The following is a 21,041-nucleotide window of genomic DNA, read 5'->3' as shown; positions in this document are numbered from 1 at the left end:
TGCCATTGGAATAAGGTTACAGAGATGGGATTTTTGCCTGGAGTGGCTGAACCCAGCATTTGGTTCAGAGAGCATTTGCTGAGAGAGCATGATGGTGACTGGGATCCTGTGGCACTTACCACTTGTCTGCACCCTTTACCCAGCTGTGCTAAGGAGCCTGAATGGCACTGGTCACCTTTGGGGGCACATCTGCACATGGAAAGCACATGTTGGAGTTTGGCTTGTCTCCATTTCATCTTCTAGCTGTTGATGCTTGCTGTGCTTTCCTCAGTAAAGAGATGCTATGGCACCTGATGGTTTCTCCTATGGGTAGCACAAATTATACTTTTTAACTAAACATCTTCCCAGAAGGGATGCTGGCTGTCAGGGTTGCAGCTAGAGTTGGGTATGCCAGAACCAGACAAACCTACCATGTCTGTTTTGTGTGCATCCATGTTGCAGATCTGCCTGGCATTGAATCCTTAATTTTCCAAAGGAAGGAGCTGACTGTGGCAAGGCCCTGTTCATCAAGGCTCAGAGTTGTACTCAGTTGCTGTAGGAAGATTAATCCCTTGGTGGTATTAACAAATTGTTACCTCTTAAAAAAAGTAAATGATCTGGGATTATCTAGCAGGGGCTGTTTTCTGAAAGAATGCATTGCCTTGCATTTATTTTATTTTTACTGTATTTTATTCTTACAGCATGGGGACATGGTGAAATCTGGCATCACCGAGGGTGAAGGGAAGTCTACAGAGGAATAAGGTTAAAGAGAGCACTGACAAGCACCACACTACAGGTAGCTGAAGGAGAGCAAGGAGTGAGGTGAAAGTCACAATGCAGAGTGGTTGGGGAGCAAACCAGTAGCAGCATTTCCACCTGACAAGGCGCTGGGAGAAGTAGTGCTTGTGCAAAACCAGCCTCGAGCTAATTTCCCCGGTGCCTGAGCTTTCAATAAGGGCAGCAGCACTGAATGCACAGCCTGAAGCAGGGAGTAAGAGTGGGAGGGAGGCGGGGAGGAGAAATTGTCGCTGCTGAAGGGGAACAAAAGCTCGGCGTTTTCGCTGTGCCCGGAGCAGGGCAGCTGCACTGCCTGCGGCCCCGGGGAGCTGCCACACGCTGGGACGATTGCAGGGCTGCTCTTTGACACAAGGCTGTCCTTCGAACTATGTGCAAAGCCCAGCGGGGCTGCGGGAACAGCGTGTGCACAGCCTGCGCTGGTGGAAAGGGAACACGATCAGAGCTGGTCCCAATTTCTAGATAAGCTGGAGGAAAATGGGGGTGTGACATTGGAAGTTCAACAACAGGGGCAGTTGGGGTGTAACACTCAGTTCCTTTAACGCTGGGTACCATGTGTCTGCTGCACCACAGTTTGGTGCTGCCAGGAGCCTGCCAGCAAGGGGTGGGTGGAAGAGATGGGATGTTTCCTCGGGCACCTTTTTTTTTTTTAATTAAAATTTTTAAAAAAGAGAAGTTATTCTAGGAAAAGAAATGAGCTGAACGCGCTCCTTCTCCCTGCACAGTGTGTTTTCTTGTCCCACCACCAGCCAGAGTTATGTAAGGACACAGGCAGAGCAGGGTCATGCCAGATGTACACAGGGTGCAGGCATCTCTCTGCCCCACGTGTCCTGTGTGTGCTAGGCCCTCCACGCAGAGCTGTGTGTCCACCTGCATGTGTGTGCATGTTGCATGTGCTCTGCATGGCCATGTGTGTGCACATGTGCATGCACGTGTTGCATTGAGAGTAGAGTTTTGACTTTGCCCGAGTCTCCCCACAAGGGCTTTCACTGAACAGTTCCACAAACATTCAACAAAAAAGATTGTTTATTGAATTTGCAGACTTAACAGACCAGGTTTGCCACTGACAAACAGCCCAACAGCATTGATATGTGACACTAGTGTTGGCAAAACATTAGGTATCCTGTGTGTTCTTAACCAGCAGATAAAGCACAGTGCTTACCAAGAAGACGTCACTGCCTTAGAGGAGGAGCAGGAGCACAGCTTCCCATCTCCCCTTCTTGTCTCTCTCCTTCAATCTCTCTTCCTTTCTCTACCCCACCTTTCTTTTCTCTCCCTCCAAGATACATCCCCTGATATCCTGAACCATACCTGTTTCCCTCCGTGGGGTGATGCTGGATGCCGTTCAGATTGAGAGTTTGAGTTCTGCATGTTGAGGATAAGTTAATGAACCAAAAGGTCTTGTTCTGGGTACTGTGGCCTTTGAGAGTCTGTGCTGAAGTGTTATCAGCTTTTTTTTTTCTCAAACTTCATCCAAAATGACTGTCCTGCCACCATACCCCCTCGTTCAGCTACTTTTGATGCTGACATCTTGGATCTCTGTCGACAAGGTTTAGATGAGAGAGAAGCAGGCAGCAGCATCTTTAACCCCTCATATGCTAATCTCTCAACACACTGTGTGTGCCAGCATACAGGCACGAGTACAGGTATTGTACCAGTATCACCTTGTGCATGCCAAGATGATATCAGCCCAGACATGGAGGTCTCTGATGTTAAGCCAGTCTCCTGCAGTGGTGCCCTTGGAAGACAGAGAAAGAACATGCTCTGTTCTGCATCCCTTCAGAAGGAAAAGCATACGTGTGTGCCGTGCGCTGTGTGCACACGTCACACCCCTCATGGCATGACATGGTGCACACCACATACATACATGTGCCATGTCACAGCCCTTGGTCTCCCATCTGCAGAAATGACATGATGGGTGAGATGGTGAAAGTCACCCCACTGGAGCAGGTGATCCTATAGGAGGGAGTCCAGCAACGTGAGGAAGAGGGTGGCTGTGTGCTTTACAAGGGATCAGCTTTGCTGGGAACATGCTTGTGGGCACCAGTATCAGCATGTGCCCATGCCTGGAGGGCCCCTTTATCTGCAGGGGCCCTTTTACCTTCTGAGCCATGCCATGCAGGGAGCATCTCCCTGCTGCAGGTATTTGGGACCAAAAAGTGGTGGGGGAAGTCGATCCCACAGCACGTGTGGGTGCCCCACTGCAAAGGGGGTGAATTCACTGCAATTAAATCTCCAACCCTGAGCCAGCTCAGGACAGATCTGCAGAGCCAAGTGCCAGCAAACCCCTCAGCATTTAGCAGCTGTGGGGGGTGTCCTGGGAGGGCCAAGCGCGTCTGGCACAGCACCCATCCTGCACCCATGCTGCCTGCACCTGCTGGGCTTCCGGGGAGGCCACATGAATGAGGCAAGTCGCTATTTCAGTGCTTCCTCTGGCGAGGCTTCTCCTTTAGAGGCAGCGTGCGTGGGTGCTGCCTGCGTATGCGCGGGGGCTTGCTGCCTGCGTGTGCGGGTAGGTGGCGATGGGGGCTTCGGGAGAGGCTTTGCCACGTCAGGGAATTCACGCTGGGGGCTGCCGTGCCCCCGCCGGCCCCACTTCATCGTCTGCCGGGTGCTGTGTTGTGTAATGGTGCTGCTCCTCCCTGTGCTGAGTTTCCGGGATGCTTCGGATGTCCACTGTTCCTGCGACTCCCCCTGACATCCCCCTGGTGTCCCCCCTGTCTGGGAGGGGTCTGCTATGTGGAAATGCCTTTGGCAGACAAAAAAAAAATCCCAAACCGGTCTGCTGTCTTTGTTCTCCCAAATACCCCTCAAAGAAAGGGTTTGCTCCAGGAGTAATTCGGTTTTTTTTTTTATGCACTGCTCTGCCCACAGCTCCTCAGAGAGGTTAGGGTTCTGGGGAGGATGGAGAGCACCGGCTCTGGCACCACTGAGAAATCTTGGTTTCTGAAACCTTTTGGAGGGGGAGGGGAGGGGTAGGAAAGGAAGGGCAAAGCTGGGTTGTGGGGGAGAGCCCTCAGATGGAGCCATGCTGGTCTGTGACACTTTGCACCCCACTGTGTGGGGTTGCATCTCCAAGCTCAATCCTGCGTAATAAGTTTGCATGGCTCCAGAGCCTATTCAGTACTGCTTTACCACAGATCCCCACTCTACCTTCTTTACCCATTGTCAGTCCCTTTTGTCCTCTACACATCATGAGTCTCTGCAAGGATGGGACATGTAAGGACACTGGTAGGACACTGATGCCAGGAGCTGTCAGACCTGGCCTGAGGCCCTGCAACTCATCTCGTGCCATACAGGGCAGTGAGGAGGAAAGGAGGTGGCACCTGCAGTGGGTGTCCCCTGCCAGAGGTCCCTGTGGGCACGGAGCAGACAAAATGCAGAAGGTCGAGGCAAGGGGATCTACTGACACTTTATCTCTCCTCCACGTCTCCAAGTCGGCACAGCGTTGCCATGCTGCTGTCACTGTTGCCATGATACGCTCCGGGTGTTGGAAGAGGATATCAGGTTGCTTTGAGGATGAGGGGACCAGAGATGAAGCTGGGGTGATGCTGTGGCCCCTAACCCCCCTTCACTGCCATCCCAGAGACAGTGGTGACAGAGGGGCCACTGCTTGTGGGAGTGATGTGATGGGTAGTGTCCCCAGGATGGCTGTCCTTCCTTAATTTCTTTTCCTGGACCATAGCCACTGGCTCAGCATCCCCTCCTCTTGCCTTTGATTTTTATCATGCCCCAGGTATGAGGTGGGACCCCTGTTGTGCCAGGCAGGAGAGATACCACACAGTGGGGTCATTTTTTCCCTTTTCTCTTTGTACTGATAAAAATTCAGTTCACATATCGCTGGCTGAATTCCTGCAAGGCCAGCACCCAGCTGTCCCTCATCAGCAGCTGTCTCCACCACTGGCCCACAGCAGAGTGGTTAATGTGCCCACAGCTGAGCATGGGAGGTAAGCAGAAATATCTCCTGCACACACCCTGCATGTCATGGCTGTGCACACCCAGCACTGCCCTGTGTAGCAACTGTGGGTTTCTCCATGTCTTGATATCTTTGGAGGGAATTCACACAGAGATGCTGGCTCTGTGGCATGGCGAGCCCGGTGAAATGTTGGCTGTGGGATGGCACACATGACCTTGTTTAACTGGAGGGATTTCCTCCCCGGACATAAGAGGTTCCCAGGGTGCCAACCCCCAGACCTCCTGCTGCCTCTCCCCAGCCTGGTACCCAGGACCAGAGAGGGGGATGCTGTCAAGGCATCCCACCAGCATTCCCCCCTCCACCTCTCTCCTTCCAGCCCCCCCAGCACTTCACCCCCACGCTCCAGCCTAAGTAATTCCTCCTCTGCCTGGCGGTTTGCAGTCTGCTCTCATGTCCCTCCCTTAGTCATCGCTCAGCCAAATGAGACAGATATAGTCGTGTGCGGCTCCTCGCGAATCGCTCATTCCAGCCCCCAGATCTCTTTCTTTATGGTCCCTGGCTGTCTGCAGGGTGTTGAGGTGCTCCCCTCTTTGCTGCCCTTGTCATTACTCCACTGGCAAGAAGGGCCCATGATAGCCCCGTTGCAGGCTGCTGTGGTGTGTGGGGCAGGCAGGGGATTGCTCTGCCCCTCTGCCATGTGTGTAGAGTGCATATAACCCAGACTGGGCTCTGCGTCCCCAGCCCACTGCTTCCGAGCCTAGTGCCAAGAGCTGAGCTGGCTTTCTAGGGTGGCTCTGAGCCAAATCCTCTCTTTCCAGGTATCCTGGCTACCTTCCTCTTTCGCTGGCCAGACAGGCTATGCTTCACTCCCAGGTCAGTCCTGGCCATGCCTTGTCATTGGTGTCACCACTGCATGTCCAGTGTGAGCTTACCTGATGTGACCACGTGTGCTGGCTGTCAGATCCAGGGACACATCCTAGAAGGAACATGGGTGCTGGGCGTCATTTAGGGAGTAGGCATGGTATCATGCAGCTTCCTACCCTCGCTTTGCAGACGTAATGTCAGCAGGGCTTGGGTTTGCACAGCTGAAATATGAAGGCTGAACCCACCTTTCACCCCACCACAAACCATTTCCTACTCCTTTCTGCCTTCTGTCCCATGTGCCACCTCCCATTCCATCAGCAAAGTCAGGGCAATAGGAGCAGAAAGCACTTGGAGAGAGGCACACAACACCTGCTATCTCTGTGCTGCTCCCAGCACCAACGCAGGAGAGGACCTGGACACTTCCTGAGTGCTGCGTGGGCTGCTGGCATGAGTCACAGCCTCCAGCAGAGCTCTGCGGGTGTAGTGTTTACAGTGCCCACAGTTTTCCTCTTACCCTTGCACTGTGTGGGCCCCCATGCCCTATGTATGAGCAGGATAGTGGGAACAAATTAGCTGGGGGCATGAGGAGGTGGTGTCAGGGTCACCCGAGGAGGCAGAACTGGTCCTGTGTGGGTGCAGGACGGTCTGGATGTAGACCTTCAGGGAACAGTGGGGGAAGAGGGGGATGCTGTGAGGCAGATGGATGAGCACCCCACTACCCTGCAAAATGACATTTGGGGTTGAAAGGAGCCTTTGTTCCTGCGTGCTTTGATGGCTGTGGGTCCAGTGGTGGGCACAAGGATGGGCTGCCGTCCCCGGTTCCTTCTGTCTCCGGTCCCTGCCGCTCCTGGTCCCAGCCCTGTGCAGGGACAGTGAGGACAGAGCTCTTCTCGTCCCCCCTGGTCCCCCCAGCCATCAGCGCGGGCCCCAGTGCCACCGTAAACTCGCGGCACAAGAGCGACACCGTGTGGCCACGTCTCTTCTTGGGGTGAGGGGCTTCTTATGGCCCCTCGCATCCCACGCCAACCTCTTCTCATTAGTCCCCCCGCACGTCCTGGTCCCGAGTTGTCTCCTCTCGAGGTGCTGCTGGGAGGACAGTGAGGATGATGTACGTGTCCCCACTGGGCTTGGTGATTCCTGCTCTGTTCTGGGTGGTGGTCGTCAGGGTGGCAGTGCTGTCACTGTTGCATGATGCCCACATAACTCAGTTTTTAATTCCAGTGGCCTCTGACAGTCCCCGGGGCAGCGATGGGATGAGTCTCAGGTATCCCCCAGCAATGACCCAGTGCCACCACTCACAGTGACACTGTCTGGGTCACCTCTTCCCTCCCGTCTGCACTTTGCCATGTACATCCCCAAAGAGTAGCGGCTCTAATGTGGGTCACATTGTGGTTGCCTTCCCGTTGCACCTGGCCACGTCCAGGGGAGCAATGAGCAGGGATTAGATGGGAGTGCTCTCCTGCACGCTGGGTTGCAAAGCCAAGCCCAGAGATAGTCGGAGTGGTTGAGAAATGCCTGTGCAATGGCTGTGCACCCAGCAGAGGGTGCCACCTCCCCGCAGTGCTGCAGCAGGATCCACTGGCACGGCAAGGACACCCTCGGCCAGGCAGTGCGACTTATGTGCACAGCTCTGTGGGGCAATGGGACCCTCCCCTGGGACCCTTGTTGTGGTGTGTCCCACCAGGAGCACAGTGCCTGCGGTGGTGATGAAATGGACCTGGGGCAATACAGGCAGCTCTGACACCTCAACTACAGTGCATTTATCACGCCCAGGATTTCCTTCCTGGGAGGGTCTGGACATGAAGGAAGGAGTGGATCTGTGGGGCTGGGCTGTCCTTGCTGCAGCCATCACTCCTACCAGAGCGTCCCCATCCTGTGATATGAAGCCATGAGACCTGTGGTACTTTGCACCAACATTCGGGAGAGGTTTGCAGTGACACTGAAGAGGAATACAGGCTGCTGAGATTTTCCTGGGGACAGGGGCACATTCTCCTCTTGGTCTAGCTGAGGTCACCAGTCTTGGCTGAGCAGCAGGTCGCAGCTGGGATGCCATGCCAGTGCCCTGCGCATTGCCCACCCTGTGCTGGCAGGCTTGGGACATGTCTCCCAGCTGGTGGTGGCTGGGGGACTGCATCTGACACACTAGGTGCACACTGGGCAGCTGACACGGTGGTGACAGCTCAGCCCTGAGATATGTTGGGCCAGCCTAGCCACCTGCAACCCTCATTAGCCAGCTTTGAGGGGACAGCAGCCAGCCATGTGTACCAGCAAGAATGACAGTGTGTGGTTGGGGAGTAGCAAGGGATGATGAGGTCAGGAATGATGCAGTGCCCTGTACTCATGCACAGGGAAGTGCCAGGAGCAGAGTGGAGCTGGTTCTGTCATGGCACTGCACCCATGGAAATGTAGTTTGGGAACAGACCTATGTATCCTGAGTGTCCCAGAAGAAGGAGAGCAATAAAGGACCTCCACACACACTTCACAGGTTGTTTTAAAACCCTGATCTGGAACATGCTCTGCTCCTCTGCTTGCATCCTGTGAGTATGCTGTGCATGGATTTGGAGCAACTTCAGGACCTATGTGCAGTCTCACCCCCCTCTCCTGCTCCAGCAGCATTACCTGCCCACAGGTGAGTGCAGCACTGACTCCCTACAGCACTCTGGATTCAGGTGCTTAACCACCTACTATCTTGTCCTTCTTCCTTCCACCATCCTCTTCTTCAAAGTGATGGGTACCCGGATTTTCCCATCTGGGTACCACTGCTGTAGTCTAGATCCAGTGGCAGCCCTTCTTATTGGGACTCTGTAGCTGTGGGCTGCAGGAAAGCCCCCTTTTGCTGGCAGCCTTGAAGACCAAGTGCCACCAGCAGCTTTCCATAGGTGTTGCAGAGATATGTATAGTACTGGAGAAGCCTCCAGCCATCAGCACCACTCTTAAAGCACCTCCAGAGGCCCCTTGGTTATTTGAAGTTACACAGCGCAGCTGCATGCAGCTTGTTCCCAGGACCCAGGCTCCACTACTGCCCAGGGTTCTTCATCTGCCTGCTCACAGCCTCCAGCACCTCTGTGGACAAGGAGCAGCCTTGTACTGATGTGTGAACGTTCCTCTTGTTGCAGGCCTGGGATTGCAGCTGGGAGAGAGGGACAGGAGCAGAGGTCCCCAGCCACAAGCTCCTCCACCCATCATTGCTGCAGGACTTTTGGGGATGTGAGAAACAGCCTGCCTGATGGGACAAGGACCCAAGCCCGGGGCAGGGTGTTCAACACAGTAGAAAGGAGTGGGATCCTCCAAAATTCCCCTGAGAGAAGCCAGGAGGGTTCCGTAATCAGCAGCCAGAGGTTGGTTGGACACAGCTGTTTAATGGATACTTCCCAGTACAGAGCGGAGGCTGCAACACCTTATATCCCCAGCTGCCTGCTCGCTCCAGTCATGTTCCAGCCAGCCAATGCCCCACCTCAGACCCAGCACCTGAAATGTTGCACTGGCATATCTCCCGGCCTCACGTATGGCCTGAATCTCTGCGATTGTCTCACAGCTTGCAAGGGAGGGAGTTTCTGAAGGGGAAAGGGAATGCCCAAAGGGGGTAGGGAAGCCCTAAAGGGATGAGCAGTGCCCTGATTTGGGGAGGGGGAGCCAAGCAGGATGGTGTCTCCACTGCCCAGGCTGAGGGGGTGGTGGTGAGGCCTTGCCAGGTGGTAGCAACCACACCTCAATGCCAGAGTGCATGGGGCAAGGTCTCCAAGGGACCCTGGATTGAGCCTGCCCTACTGCCTTGTGGTCTACATCCTCACCGCCACCCTGTGAGGCCTTATCCTTGGGGCTGGAGGAAGGACCCTCGTGGATCTTTCCTAACGTCCAGTCACAGTTCTGGGCTGCTGGTGGCTACCAGCCTGCAGGGCTGTCCTGAGGGGAACCCAGGGATGGCAGCGCTGCAGGGTGGGGACAGCCTTGCTGCAGTGGTGCCCTCCTTTGCCCCATGGCCTCCACAGCCTTCCAGGCAGGGCCCCCAGGGCACCAGTGGCATGCCACAGACAATCAGAGCGCCCTGTCCAAGGTGATTCTTGCTCTGCTAATCACAGCCAAGTGCAGCCATCACCCACCCCGCTCGGCCATCACCCAGCAGATCCACTATGGAGGCAAGGGGAAAAGGGGGAGCAGCAGCTTTCCCCCCAGCCAATCAGCAGCTGGCTCCCCACCGGCAGAGGGTGGAGAGCTGCATGCGATTGGCAGGTGGGGCAAAGGGGGCGGTACTTCCCTCAGCCAATGGGATGCAGGGCTGGTCACCATGGTGACGGGGCTCCCTGTAGGGCAGCAGGGAAGGCTTCGCCAACCAAGATGGCGCCGGGGTGGGTAGGCAGGGAACTAGGCCGGTGGCTGCAGGTGGACGGCGGCACTGTTGGGACGGGCTGCCAGGATGTAGGCGACATTCTCCCGCAGGAATCCGGGCCAGTCGATGGGCCTGTGGGACAGATGCTATCACCTCACAGCCCCCAGGGGGACGGCCTGAAGAGCAACCTCCCCAGTGCTCGTCCTTCACAATGGCATGCCCCACCCCAGCACTCACCTGGCCTCCTCCTGCTCTGAGGCCAGTAGCGTCTTCTCCTGGCTCTTGCTGCTGCCGCTGCTGGCTGGGCTGCTCTCTGACATGGGCCCAACATGGCTGATGCTGCAGAATGACAGAATGCCATTCAGCCCCGCCTCAGGCCAGAGGGTGTGCAAGAGCCCATCCCAGGGTCCCCTCCATACCTGACATTGCAGGATGGTGTCTCCTTCTGGTGCTTGCGGAACCAGGCGTGCTGGGCCTTGTGGCACTCGCCCTCTCCGATGAAGCCGTTGCCATCCTGGTCCAGGGCCAGGAAGGCTGCACGTGCCCGCTCCCGCTCCTTGACCGTCAGCAGCCGCAGCAGGGAGTTCTGGGGACAGAGAGGGGAGCAGGGAACACACAGGTTTGGGGATCCCCCACGATTGGCTGTGGAAAATCTGGGCAAAGCCCTGGGGTTACAAGGAAACTGTGATGGACATCCCAGCCCCGTGACCATACCGGGGGACGGAGTTTCTGCAGCAACTGGATGGACTCATGGGAGAGGAAATCTGGCCACTCAATGTGCCCTTTCTTGTCGGGGTCCAGGGCGGAGAACTGCAGAGTGGCTCGCTCTTCCTGTGCCTCCTCCATGGGCCGCTCAAACTGCTGCTTGTGCACCAGGTGCTTGTAGTGCAGGAAGTCGTCCAGTGTCAGGGAGGTTTCTGTGGAGGCACATTCAGGGCAGCCCTTCCCACAGCCTTCCCCCAGGTGCCTAGGAGCATCCCTCCCATATCCCCTATTCCTTGCTGTGGGACACACATGGCTGCCACCTTTTGCACAGCTTATACCTTCTGCGTGCCAAGGTGACACTCCAGCCTGGCAACCATGTGCAGGGTGAACAAGGGCTCAACCCATCCCATCACGGGGAGCTCACACACCTGGGATGATCTTGCACTGTCTCAAGGTCTCCATAAGGCTGTACATCTCCTCTTCTGTCAGCAGGAGGTTGAGGTTGTCCTGGAAGGGAAGGCAGGGGGAGCATTAGCATCCAATGGTAGCAGGGGAGTGGAGAGAGGTCAGTGAACCCAGCCCCATTGTGTCTCCTTATTAGTGTTGGTGACAGGAGCTGAGGAAGTGTAGAAGCCCATCACCCTGGGGCAGGTCACAACACTGGACCCTCGTGCACACTCACGCAGTAGTAGCAGCTCCAGCCTGTCTCGGTGTGCGCAGTCTCTGTCATCTCCACAGCACTATCGTTCTGCAGGTAGCCCATGCGGCGCAGGCAGCCATCGTGGTACACCCGGCTGCAGACACGGCAGGGGAAGAGGCTCTCGGCTGTCCACACCTCACAGATCTCACACATCTCATCATTGAGGACCTGTGGAGTGATGCTGCAGCTCAGTACCATGGGGTGCTCAGCATGACTCTGCAGCTTGGGGGCCTGACATCACGGGTGTGCATAGGAGTGCAGAGGGAACAGGTGAGCAAATGCAGCGTTAGCGTAAGGCCTTTGGTTTATCGGACACTCTCTCCTGCTCATTTTATTTATTAGCTTCAATTCCAATTATATTGTATTATATTGTGTTATTTTGCTTTCCAATATCTATTTAGTAAATTAGCTTTCCTCCTCAGATCATTGCCACTGTTTTGTTTCTAGGCCCATCTCCCTTTTCCCTTTTCCCTTTCCTCCTTCCCCTTTCCTGGGGTGTGGGTCTGTGGATCCCCCACACCAATTGTTGCAGAACTGGGCCGAACCAGCCCGGTAAACCATTGGAAGTTTTGATCTGAGAGTTTGCTGGCTGCTTGTAAATGGACAATCCATAAAGTCATAGGTTGGCTGGGGTGCCAGCTTGTAGCTGTAGGTGGATGGTTGGGTAGGATTGTGGGTGTAGGTTGGTGGCTATAGATTGCAGGCATGCTTGAATAAGCTATGGGGTTGTAGATCCACTGGGCTGTGAAAATTGTAGGTGTGGATGGTTGGGTTGGTCTGTAAGGTTGTGTGAACAAATACACAGAGTGGATCAGCCTGGAGCAGGAAAGATCCTGCTCTCAAATTCTGCCCTGCTGAGCTGCATGCATGCCATGGCAAAGCCTGTTGAGCCACCTAGCTCAGAGGAGGCTGTCATCACCCTGCAGGCATCAGAGATGCTTGTTCCTCCCCCCCCCCCCCCCCCCCCCCCCCGTGTGTCTTCAACCCTAGCCTCACCCCTACCACCCTGTTCCCGTGCCTGGCTGCTTGCCTGTTCCCGCTGCTCCAGGCTGATGTCCAGTGGCTCATCGTCGTGCAGCTCTCGCTGAGGCCGAATGAAGGCGGGTGGTGTGAACCTGTTGGCTCGATCAAACTCCTCTGGCTCAACACCTCGGCCATCCCGCAGCCGCTCCCAGGCAGCCTTGCTGGCGCTGACCTCTTCTGGCAGTGAGGGCCCTGCGGATGGCTCCTCCTCTGCCTCTTGCACTGCCTGCTCCAGTGTTCCCCGGCGTGTGCCCCCAGCCTCCGCCCGCCTCCGTGCCATTGGCTGCTCCCGCAGCCCATCTTTGAAAGCTGACACAGCCAAGCTGACCTTCTGCACCTTCTCCACCGTCTGCCGCCTTGACATCAGCACCCCCATGGCTCTGCAAGGGGGGAAAGGTGCTCAGCGCCAAACTCTTGTGGTGCAATGCTGCACATTACTGCTATAGCACTGAGACAAATCCCGGATCCCCAGAATGTGTACCAATGGTAGCATACTGGGAACTGTGCTGGGATGGTGACAATGGTATCTGTGAGGAGTAGAACCCAAACCCATGTGGAGATCTGAGCATGGAGAGTCTGACTGTTGGGGATCTTTCCTCACCCACCTTGGATCTGGAACTTCAGCTTTACAAGAATTGCTTGCAGGCCCTTTCCACGGCGGATCAGTGGACCACTTGTAACCCTGCTCTTTTCTTTGATCCTGACAAGAAAGTGTCTTTAGCCAGCTGAAAGTGCAAGGTATCCTCCCAGCATTTCTGTGTAGCAGAGCTGGTGCTGGTGCTGGTTCTCTTACCTTCCCTAGACTTATTATGACACCAAAGTCTCTCCATTTCTGAAGCTCATTGTGTATGTATGTGTGTGCATCGTTGCCCTGGGTGCTGAGAACTCTTCAGCCCTCCTCAAAATGTGGCTTAGGGCTGCTCCTTCCAGGAGAGGCTGGGCCTTGGAGGAGCTGTGAAGTGCAGGAGGGAAGTGGGGCAGCTCACAGGCGTTGGAGGTATGGACTCCAAGAAGGGATGTTGGGGCAGAACTGAGGGAAGAGCATCTTAGGGCAAAATGGGGAAGGCAGAAGTGGTGGCAGACAGGTTGGGCTCTGTCTCAGTGCAGGTGGACATGATCCCAGGCTGCACAAGTCTGAGAACGGACTGAGCTGAAGCTGGAGAGAAGGAAAATTTGTTCTCCAGCAGTGTGAGGCACAGCATCACCTCATAAGGGTCTCAGCACTGCCTTGTGCCTGGCTGGAGTGGAACTGGGAAAGATGCTGCAGCCAAGAAGAGCTTCCAGCCTGCACCCAGGGAGCTCTGTAGCCTCCCTGTCCTTGCTGGTGCTGCACGACTGGTGGCACTCACTTCCTATATAAGGGAGGATCATTAGTGCAGCCAATCTCCTAGCCCCTCCAGCTTCTGCAGCACGCCAGGAGGCAGGGATGTTCCTGGGGAACAGGATAATTAGCAGCAGCGATATCACCGGGATTTCACAGTGGCAGGATGACCTAGCTCTGCAGGCAGTGCTGCAGCAGGGAGCCTCAGCACGGTACTTACAGCTGCCCCACATCTGAGCTGAGCACACAGGCAGGCAGCAGAATGTGCCTGCACCAAAGCTGCCATACAGCAGACGTGTGGCCCTGCACTCCCACTCCTGCCTGGTCAGCCCCTGCTGCACCAGCCCTGTTCACGTGTGTGAATGCACACACGCATGTATAGACATGCAGAGCCAAACACTACTGCATTCAAATATGCGTGTAGCTTTCTGGCCCCTCCAGCTCTAGGGCCATCTAGGCAAACATTCCCACATGCAGTACTGCATGTGCAACACACAGACCCCATCCCATGTGCAGGGGGACATATGTGTTTCCAGGAGCCACTCTACAGTCTTGGCACACGTCTTAGGATTGTGCATGTGTGGGCTAGGGTATTTGCACATTTCAGCCCCCCACACCCAGCTTGTGGCTGGCACCCAGCACATCTGCCTGGGCTTTGCAAAGATGGGAGTGGAGAAGAGCTGGAGGCACGTGTTCAAGCCACAGCAGCAGCATCGCTGCGGATGTGCTGGTGGGAGGGAAGATACCTGGATGTCTCTGCCTCCTTGCAACATGGCCACCCCCTGTCCAGGTGGCTCAGAAACCCATTGGCCGTGGGTAGGGTCAGCTCTCCTGCCTGGCAGCATTGCAGCTCTGCCTTCAAGCCACTGAGCTGGGGGTGCAGCAGGGAGAACTCCTCAACCTCACAAGCTGCCTCTGCAGGTTCCTATGTCCCTAAGTGTTTCTTGGCCTGCTGCTGGCCTCATCCTATCCAAGGATGCAAGAGAAGGGAGAGCACTTGGTACACCAATCTCCCCAGGAGCTGATGTTCCTGATCCCCAGCCTGGGCTTGTGACATGCTCTATGCTCTATGCTCTATGCTCTATGCTCTATGCTCTATGCTCTATGCTCTATGCTCTATGCTCTATGCTCTATGCTCTATGCTGTTTCCAGTGTTCCAGCCCACTTTCATGTCTCCAGTCCCTAGTGGTCATCCTCTTCCAGAACAGCCAGAATGTCCCCTGCCACCAGCTGATGCATGCCCAGCATTGAGCTCAGAGGCCATCACACTTCTGTCATGGTTTATGTCTGTCCTCAGCCCTGCTGGCCTCTTTGTCTCTGCTAGAACTGCTTGACTGAACTCCTTCCAATCTAATTTTGCCACACTCTGGGTGCCATCTCAGCAGGATGCCTGCACATTTAAATGGCTTCATCCTCATCTCCATCACCCAGACAGAACTAGACCCAAAGCTCCCCAGAAACCCCAGTGCTGCATTGCTCTCCCCAGGTCCCTCCTCTCCCAGTGTCCCCCGGTTGAGCAGGAGACCAAAGGCATCCTTCTCCATAGCAATACACCTTCCTGCCCTCTCATCCTGCCCACTGCATCCTGTGTCCCCATGTGTCCCCGAGGGAAACTGGCTCCATTGCTCTTTGTGGCTGCCCTTGGAGGTGCCCAGCAGTTCAAATCTGGTGCTGTCACCCCGCTTACCTTGGCCTGAAGCACCATTGACTTGACCTTGCTGCTGGGCACCAACATGGCCTATTTTTAGGTTGTGCCCATCTAAAAGCTAAATCTGAGCTGGTTTTGGCTGCAAACACCCAGCTCAGCTGAGTCCTGCCAGGGGCAATTGCTGCGGTCATGGGCATCTTCCCTCTTCCTCTCCTTTGCTTAGATCATCTACATCCTGCTTTATTCCCCAGGCTGCACTGCTTCTCTGTGTTGTTCTGGTGGCAAATGCTCTTTGCTGCTTCATCTCTGGAGTGAACCACAGAGAGGAAGCACTTCATCCCCCTAGCACTGATGGATTGTTCTCCTCAGCTCATCAGGGCGCTCTACTCAGGGAAACTGAGGCATGGTTGGGATGGAGCTGGTATCCAGCACAGAGGCAGCCTGGGAGGAGAGAACTGGGCTGGCCTTGGCACCCAAGCCTTGTGCTGGGTGCTGGTGTACTGGCTTTGGCTGCACACACAGGGGGAGTGACGGAGTGGGTGGATGTGTTGGGTGGATGTGTCACGGGTGGGTGCAGAGCGGCACAGTGCAGTGTGGGTGTAGTGGTGGCTGCAAGCACAGGATGGATGTGTCGGGGACCAGCGGTTGGTGGATGTGTTACGGAGCAGCTGGGAGCATGGGGTCGGTGTTATGGCCCAGTGGGGTTTTGGGGGAGCTGCTGCAAGGGCTTTGGGCATGGCATAGGGGCTGGCTTTGTGTGCAGGGTGGGAGGCAGCTCAGTGAGCAAAATGATATCTTAGTGCGATGCAGCCATGAGCAGGGGCATTGGTATCCCTTGCACCAATTCTCAAGGTGATGCAGCAGGAGTGTGTAATGAGTAGGACCCTCTTGGAGAGGGTTGCATCTGTACCCTTCTGCCCCCACCCAACACTGGTTCCCATGGGCCAGGTCAACTCATTACCCTCATGAGCCTAACAGTGATTTTATCCACAGTGCTATGCCTAGGGCAGTCCTGGGGCGGAAGCTCTATGGGGAGAAGCATTAGGAATGGTGTGCAGATGTGGGTGACAACGCAGAGATCCCAGGACCCAAGGCAGCTTGGTCTGAAGGGTAGCAAGCAGAGCTGGGAGGAGCTGATGCAGCTCTGGCACAACCCTGCCTGCTACTGCCTGCCCAGGGCACCCCACATCCCATCCCCTGAGCTGACCTAGGCAGTCAGGGGTCCTCAGAGGGATCTGGCAGCAGCCCCTTCTCCCCTCTCCTTGGCAGATGACACGTGTTGGGGCCAGGAAGATGTCAGGGCTGCTGCAGGGAGTTGACCTGGTTGCAGAGTGGCAGAAGGGCTGGCGGCATACGATGCTGATAGCAACCCCCTCACCCTCTGCAGTGGCATGGGAGCTCTGGGCGATGGGAAGAGCCCCAGCTGTGCAGTGTCTCTCTCCTGGGGACACACGGCTGTTGGCTACCCTCCCTGCAGGATCAGGCTGCCCATCCTGCCGCACCACGGCTGATTTTATAGGTGTGTCGCACATTTCCATCTCCCAGAGAGGGATGAAAATGCCATGACAGCAGAGTCCCTTCCCCTGCAGCAGATGCAGCTCCCACCCAGCTCTCCACTTCTCCTCATCTTCATCTCTAGCACCCACATCAGAACCCCAACGCCTGCGCAGGACCCTTCTGCACCATCCACACCCCCTCTCCCAGGTGCCCCATCCCAAGTGTCACCCTCCCAGGCACCAGGACCCCACGGGTGTCACGATGCACGACCAGCCCACGACACTTGTCAAGCGAAGCGCCAGCAGCAGCAAAAAAGCCACTTACCAGGGTCCTGTTGAGTGCACAACCCCTAGAGAGCTGCCCATACGATGCCCATCACCGCTGTTCCCGGCCACAACCTCCTCTCCACCTCGCGGGTGCTCACCGCATCCCGCGCTCTGCGCACGAATCCCCGCCGGGGGAAGGAGCGGCGAGGCTGGTACCCGGGGAGCCAGAGCCGTGCACTGAGCGCCGGAGGATGCAGGAGACAGCGAGATGCTGGGAGCGGATGCCGGTGTCTAGCACACACACACACACACACACACACACTCGGAGGAAGCAGAGCTTGTGACTGGGGCTGAGCAGATGCAGCCTGGTTTGCTGTCCCTGTACCAATTGCTGCCTGAGCTGTGTTAAACAGCTCTCTAAGAGATGGAGCATTTTTTTTTTTTAAACTGGGCTGGCATTGGCTGAGAGATACCAATAAAAGCTTTCCCTGCAAATCTTCTGGCCCCAGGGCTGAGCTGCTTTTCTTAGAGACAACCTCAAGGACTACAGAGCTGGGGCTGCTGTGCTGGTGCAGGAGCAGAGGGGCTTCCCTTCCAGCCCAGGATCTTCTTGACACTGAGCTCCACTCACAGACTGCGGCATCACTACCTATTACCCATCCTGTTCCACTGTGGAGCAGGGACACGATGATTTCTGGCTCTGTCCAGCCCAGTTCTCCCAGTGCAATGCAGCACAAAGGGGTTTCAGCTCTCCTGTTGCCCAGGACTGGAGGGGTGCACACTGCAGGGCTGGGGGCATGCAGGAGTGGTGTGGCAGGAGGATGGGTGATGGGCAGATTAGGAGAGGGCAGCCCCCGAGCACTGCTGCTGAAGGTGGGATAACCACCCCATCTCCTTCACCAGCCTGACAGGGGCAGTCAGTCAGCACCCTTCTGCTGTGGGTACTGTGTGCTGAAGGCTCTGCTTCTCTATTTGGAGGTGCTCACTATACTTTGGGGGTGATTTAGGTTGCTCAGATTCCTCCTGGAAGCAGCTCCCAGCAGTGCTCTGGGTAGTCCTGCTTGAACCTGGAGGCTTGGGCCTTCAGAGGTCCATGGTCGTAGTGTGGGCTGAGTGACAGCCCTAGCTGGAGCTGGTGTTCCTGCAGCTCCTTGCCATGTGCCCTGTGGGAGCTGACACTGGTCCCGCTGCTGCAGGAATAGCTGCAGTTATCCACCATACTTCCATAAAAATCTGTCTCATCTCCTCAGTGTCCAGTCAGGAGTGAGCTGAGACCGTCTGCAGCTCATGTCACTCCTGACAGCACCAGGCTGCTGCACTGGCACTTGTAGCTTTTTCTCCAGTGGCTGCAGATGAGCAAAGCTGGGCTGTAGGCAGAGTTCATCTGCTTGCTGCTTGTACTGTCAGCTCCTGTTGTGCCTTGCTCCATCGCCTGCAGAGCCTCATTGCTCTGCCCTGGTGTGGGGAGCCACACTGCACTGAATCCCTCCTGAGTACACTTCCCAGGATGCTTCCCTTTAGGATTTTGCGTTATTTTGTTCAGGCACTGGCACAGGCTGCCCAGGGAGCTGGTGGAGTCACAGTCCCTGAAGGTGTCCAAGAAACGTGGAGATGTGGCACTGAGGAATGTGGTTAGTGGGCATGGTGGGGATGGGTTAGTGGTAGGACAAGATGATCTGAGTGGTCTTTTCCAACCTTAATAATTCTATGATCATTTGCTGAACACAGTGAAAAGGTGCTGAGATGCATGTGGTGTGGAGGGGGATGGAGAAAGTGGCAGTGAATTATAAATGGGGCCAGAGGAAAACATCTCTGCAGCCAAGTGCTGGCCCCAGAGGACTGGGGAAGGAGGAGGTGGTGGAGGATTGTGCCGGGAGGCTGTGAGAACATTAAGTAGTTCTGCTGGGGAAGCCCTGCCCTAGCAGAGCCCTGGATGAGAGCAGCGATTCCTGGAGAAGCAAAGTGAGGAGGAGATCATTCCTTGCTCAAGCTGCCAGAGAGTCTGGGGGACCTGCTGCCCTCTGTCTGGGTACCAATGCTGCCTGGTGGCTATACCAATCTCCGTGGTGGATTTTGTCCCTTCTGTAGCATGACCAGATGCTTCTTCTGCAGAAAGGCTCAGTGCATGGAGCATCCAGCAGTCTCTCAGTGCAGAAAGATGGGTGTGGAACATGGGATGCAGAATGGAGTATGTGGTATTCATGATGTGGGATGCAGGATCCAGGATGCAGCAAGAAAAATGTGTGATGCAGAATGCATGATGCTGCAGGATGTGGGATGCGTGATATGGGATGCAGGATGTAGGATTTTGGGATTTGGGACAAAGAATGCAGGGTGTGGGATGCAGAATGTAGGATGTGGGATGTGGGATGCAGGATGCTGGAGGTAAGACATGGGATACAGGATACAGGATGCTGCAGGATGCTGCAGGATACTGCAGGATGTGGAATGCAGGATTATGCAGGATGCAAGATGTGGAATGCACAATACAGGATGCAGGATAATGCAGGATGTGAGATGTGGGATGATGCTCTTGCACTCCCAGCACCCTCTTCCCCAACACCCCTCTCCAAAAAACAGTGTATCAGAGCAGGCATGATGGCAACAGGCTGGGAGAGCCTTGGCATTGGAGGCAGCTGCTGGGGGAGGGCTGCAGGGGTGGAGGTGAGAGCTGAGCTGCCGAGGGAATGTGCTTTTTCGTCAGCTCCCCTCCTCCCTCCCCAAATCTCGCATGACGCCCGCGTGTAGGTCACCGTCTCCTGCAGCGACGCGGCGTGTGGGCTCACCATCTGTGGCTGTTCTGGAGCCCACAGCCCAAGAACATGGCTCTGCGCAGATACCTCTCCTGCCGGCACCCAGTCCTGCAGCCAGCAGCACCCATGGGGGCACAGGGCGAAGTGGGGGAGATAAGCTTTGGGGATGAGCCCACTGCAAAGCGGGCGGGTGTGCGAGCTGGCGTCGCTGCCAGTCGACAGGAGGTGGTGGGAAAGAGAACTTGTCAAAATAGCGAAAGATCTTTTTTCAGGAGATTGCAAGTTTGGCTGATGGAGATAATAGTGTTGAGGTGCTGCGTGGAGGGTTCGCATCCGTGCTGGTGCGGGAGGCGAGGCTGATGCCAAGATCAGCATGAAATGGGATAAAAACCATCTGCCTATTGGGCTGCTGTGTGAGGCTGCGGCGGAGAAGGGCAATGCATCACCCGTCACTGTGTGCAGGAGTAGGACTGAGCTGGGGAGGGAGGCAGAGCGCCTGTGAGCAGAACCTGAATGAGGTTGAGAAGCCATGGGTGGTGACTACGTGCCTCACAGCTGCAGCTCACTATTTGTTTGCTCTCAGCCACCTTCACTGCCATGATAAGGGGCAAAGCCAGTGCCAATCAATGCCAGGACCTGGGAAGGGGTGCAAAGGGATGTGATCTGATGATATGGATGGATGTTGAAATGGCGCACAAGGAAGCTGGGAGAACGCCCTGGGGTGTGAGAGAGGTGGTGAGCTGTGATAGCGGGACAAGGAAGCTCACAAAGTATCCTGTGATGGGCAGGGGCTTCTGGCTGCTGGAAAGTGTTCCCCGTGTCTGAGTGTGGAGCCCTGGGTCTCTCCTGACCTGCTGCAGCTGGTGACTCGCCAAGCCTGGCACTGATGAGATGACAGTACTCCCTCTGAACAGATAACTGCCGAGCACTTTGGAGCTCTCTCCTCTAGGAGCACTCTGGCAGGCACTAGCTAAATTACCCTCTCTGTAGGGCCACTCCATCTGGCTCCCTCTAAGCATCCTGCTTTCCAGCCTGCTCTCTCCCCAGTCTCTGAGAGACCTAGAACAGGGTCAGGGCCAGACCCTGTGCCCATGGTTCTCTGGAGTTGGTGCCCAAAGTGGGGACATGAGGGCAACCAAATAGTGGAAACCTTGCATGGGTAGTACTGGTCCCCACTGGGATGCTGTCTCTGCAGCACCACCCATCCCCATGCCCACCAGCTCAGCCGCAGGGCATTCGAGCATCAT

General features: G+C 55.7%; 1 protein-coding gene across 1 annotated transcript; it reads right to left on the bottom strand.

Moving 5' to 3' along the window:
• Positions 1 to 9,568: 9,568 nt before the first annotated feature.
• On the bottom strand, positions 9,569 to 17,410 carry PHF24 (PHD finger protein 24). Its single transcript, XM_065739723.1, has 8 exons — positions 17,100 to 17,410; positions 12,317 to 12,689; positions 11,269 to 11,454; positions 11,015 to 11,093; positions 10,596 to 10,798; positions 10,301 to 10,467; positions 10,119 to 10,220; positions 9,569 to 10,013 (listed from the first exon to the last, which is right to left on the bottom strand). The coding sequence occupies exons 2-8, from the start codon at positions 12,683 to 12,685 to the stop codon at positions 9,917 to 9,919; spliced, it is 1,203 nt and encodes a 400-aa protein (XP_065595795.1). The 5' UTR covers positions 12,686 to 12,689; positions 17,100 to 17,410; the 3' UTR covers positions 9,569 to 9,916.
• Positions 17,411 to 21,041: the final 3,631 nt, after the last annotated feature.

The sequence above is a fragment of the Cyrtonyx montezumae genome, unplaced genomic scaffold, assembly GCF_038088225.1.
Source record: "Cyrtonyx montezumae isolate F1298 unplaced genomic scaffold, pur_monq_1.0 scaffold_25, whole genome shotgun sequence".
Lineage (NCBI taxonomy): Eukaryota > Metazoa > Chordata > Aves > Galliformes > Odontophoridae > Cyrtonyx > Cyrtonyx montezumae.
Note: the sequence above shows the minus strand (reverse complement) of the source record. Positions and strands in the feature narration are given on the sequence as shown.

Bases quoted from the DNA above. Each gene is read 5' to 3' on its own strand.
- PHF24 (XM_065739723.1), bottom strand. From the start codon at position 12,685: ATGGGGGTGCTGATGTCAAGGCGGCAGACGGTGGAGAAGGTGCAGAAG. The intron at 10,468-10,595 runs GTATGGTCACGG...CTCTGTCCCCAG, and splicing joins TGCAGAAACTCCGTCCCCCG to AACTCCCTGCTGCGGCTGCT. The intron at 10,221-10,300 runs GTATGGAGGGGA...GTCATTCTGCAG, and splicing joins ACACCATCCTGCAATGTCAG to CATCAGCCATGTTGGGCCCA.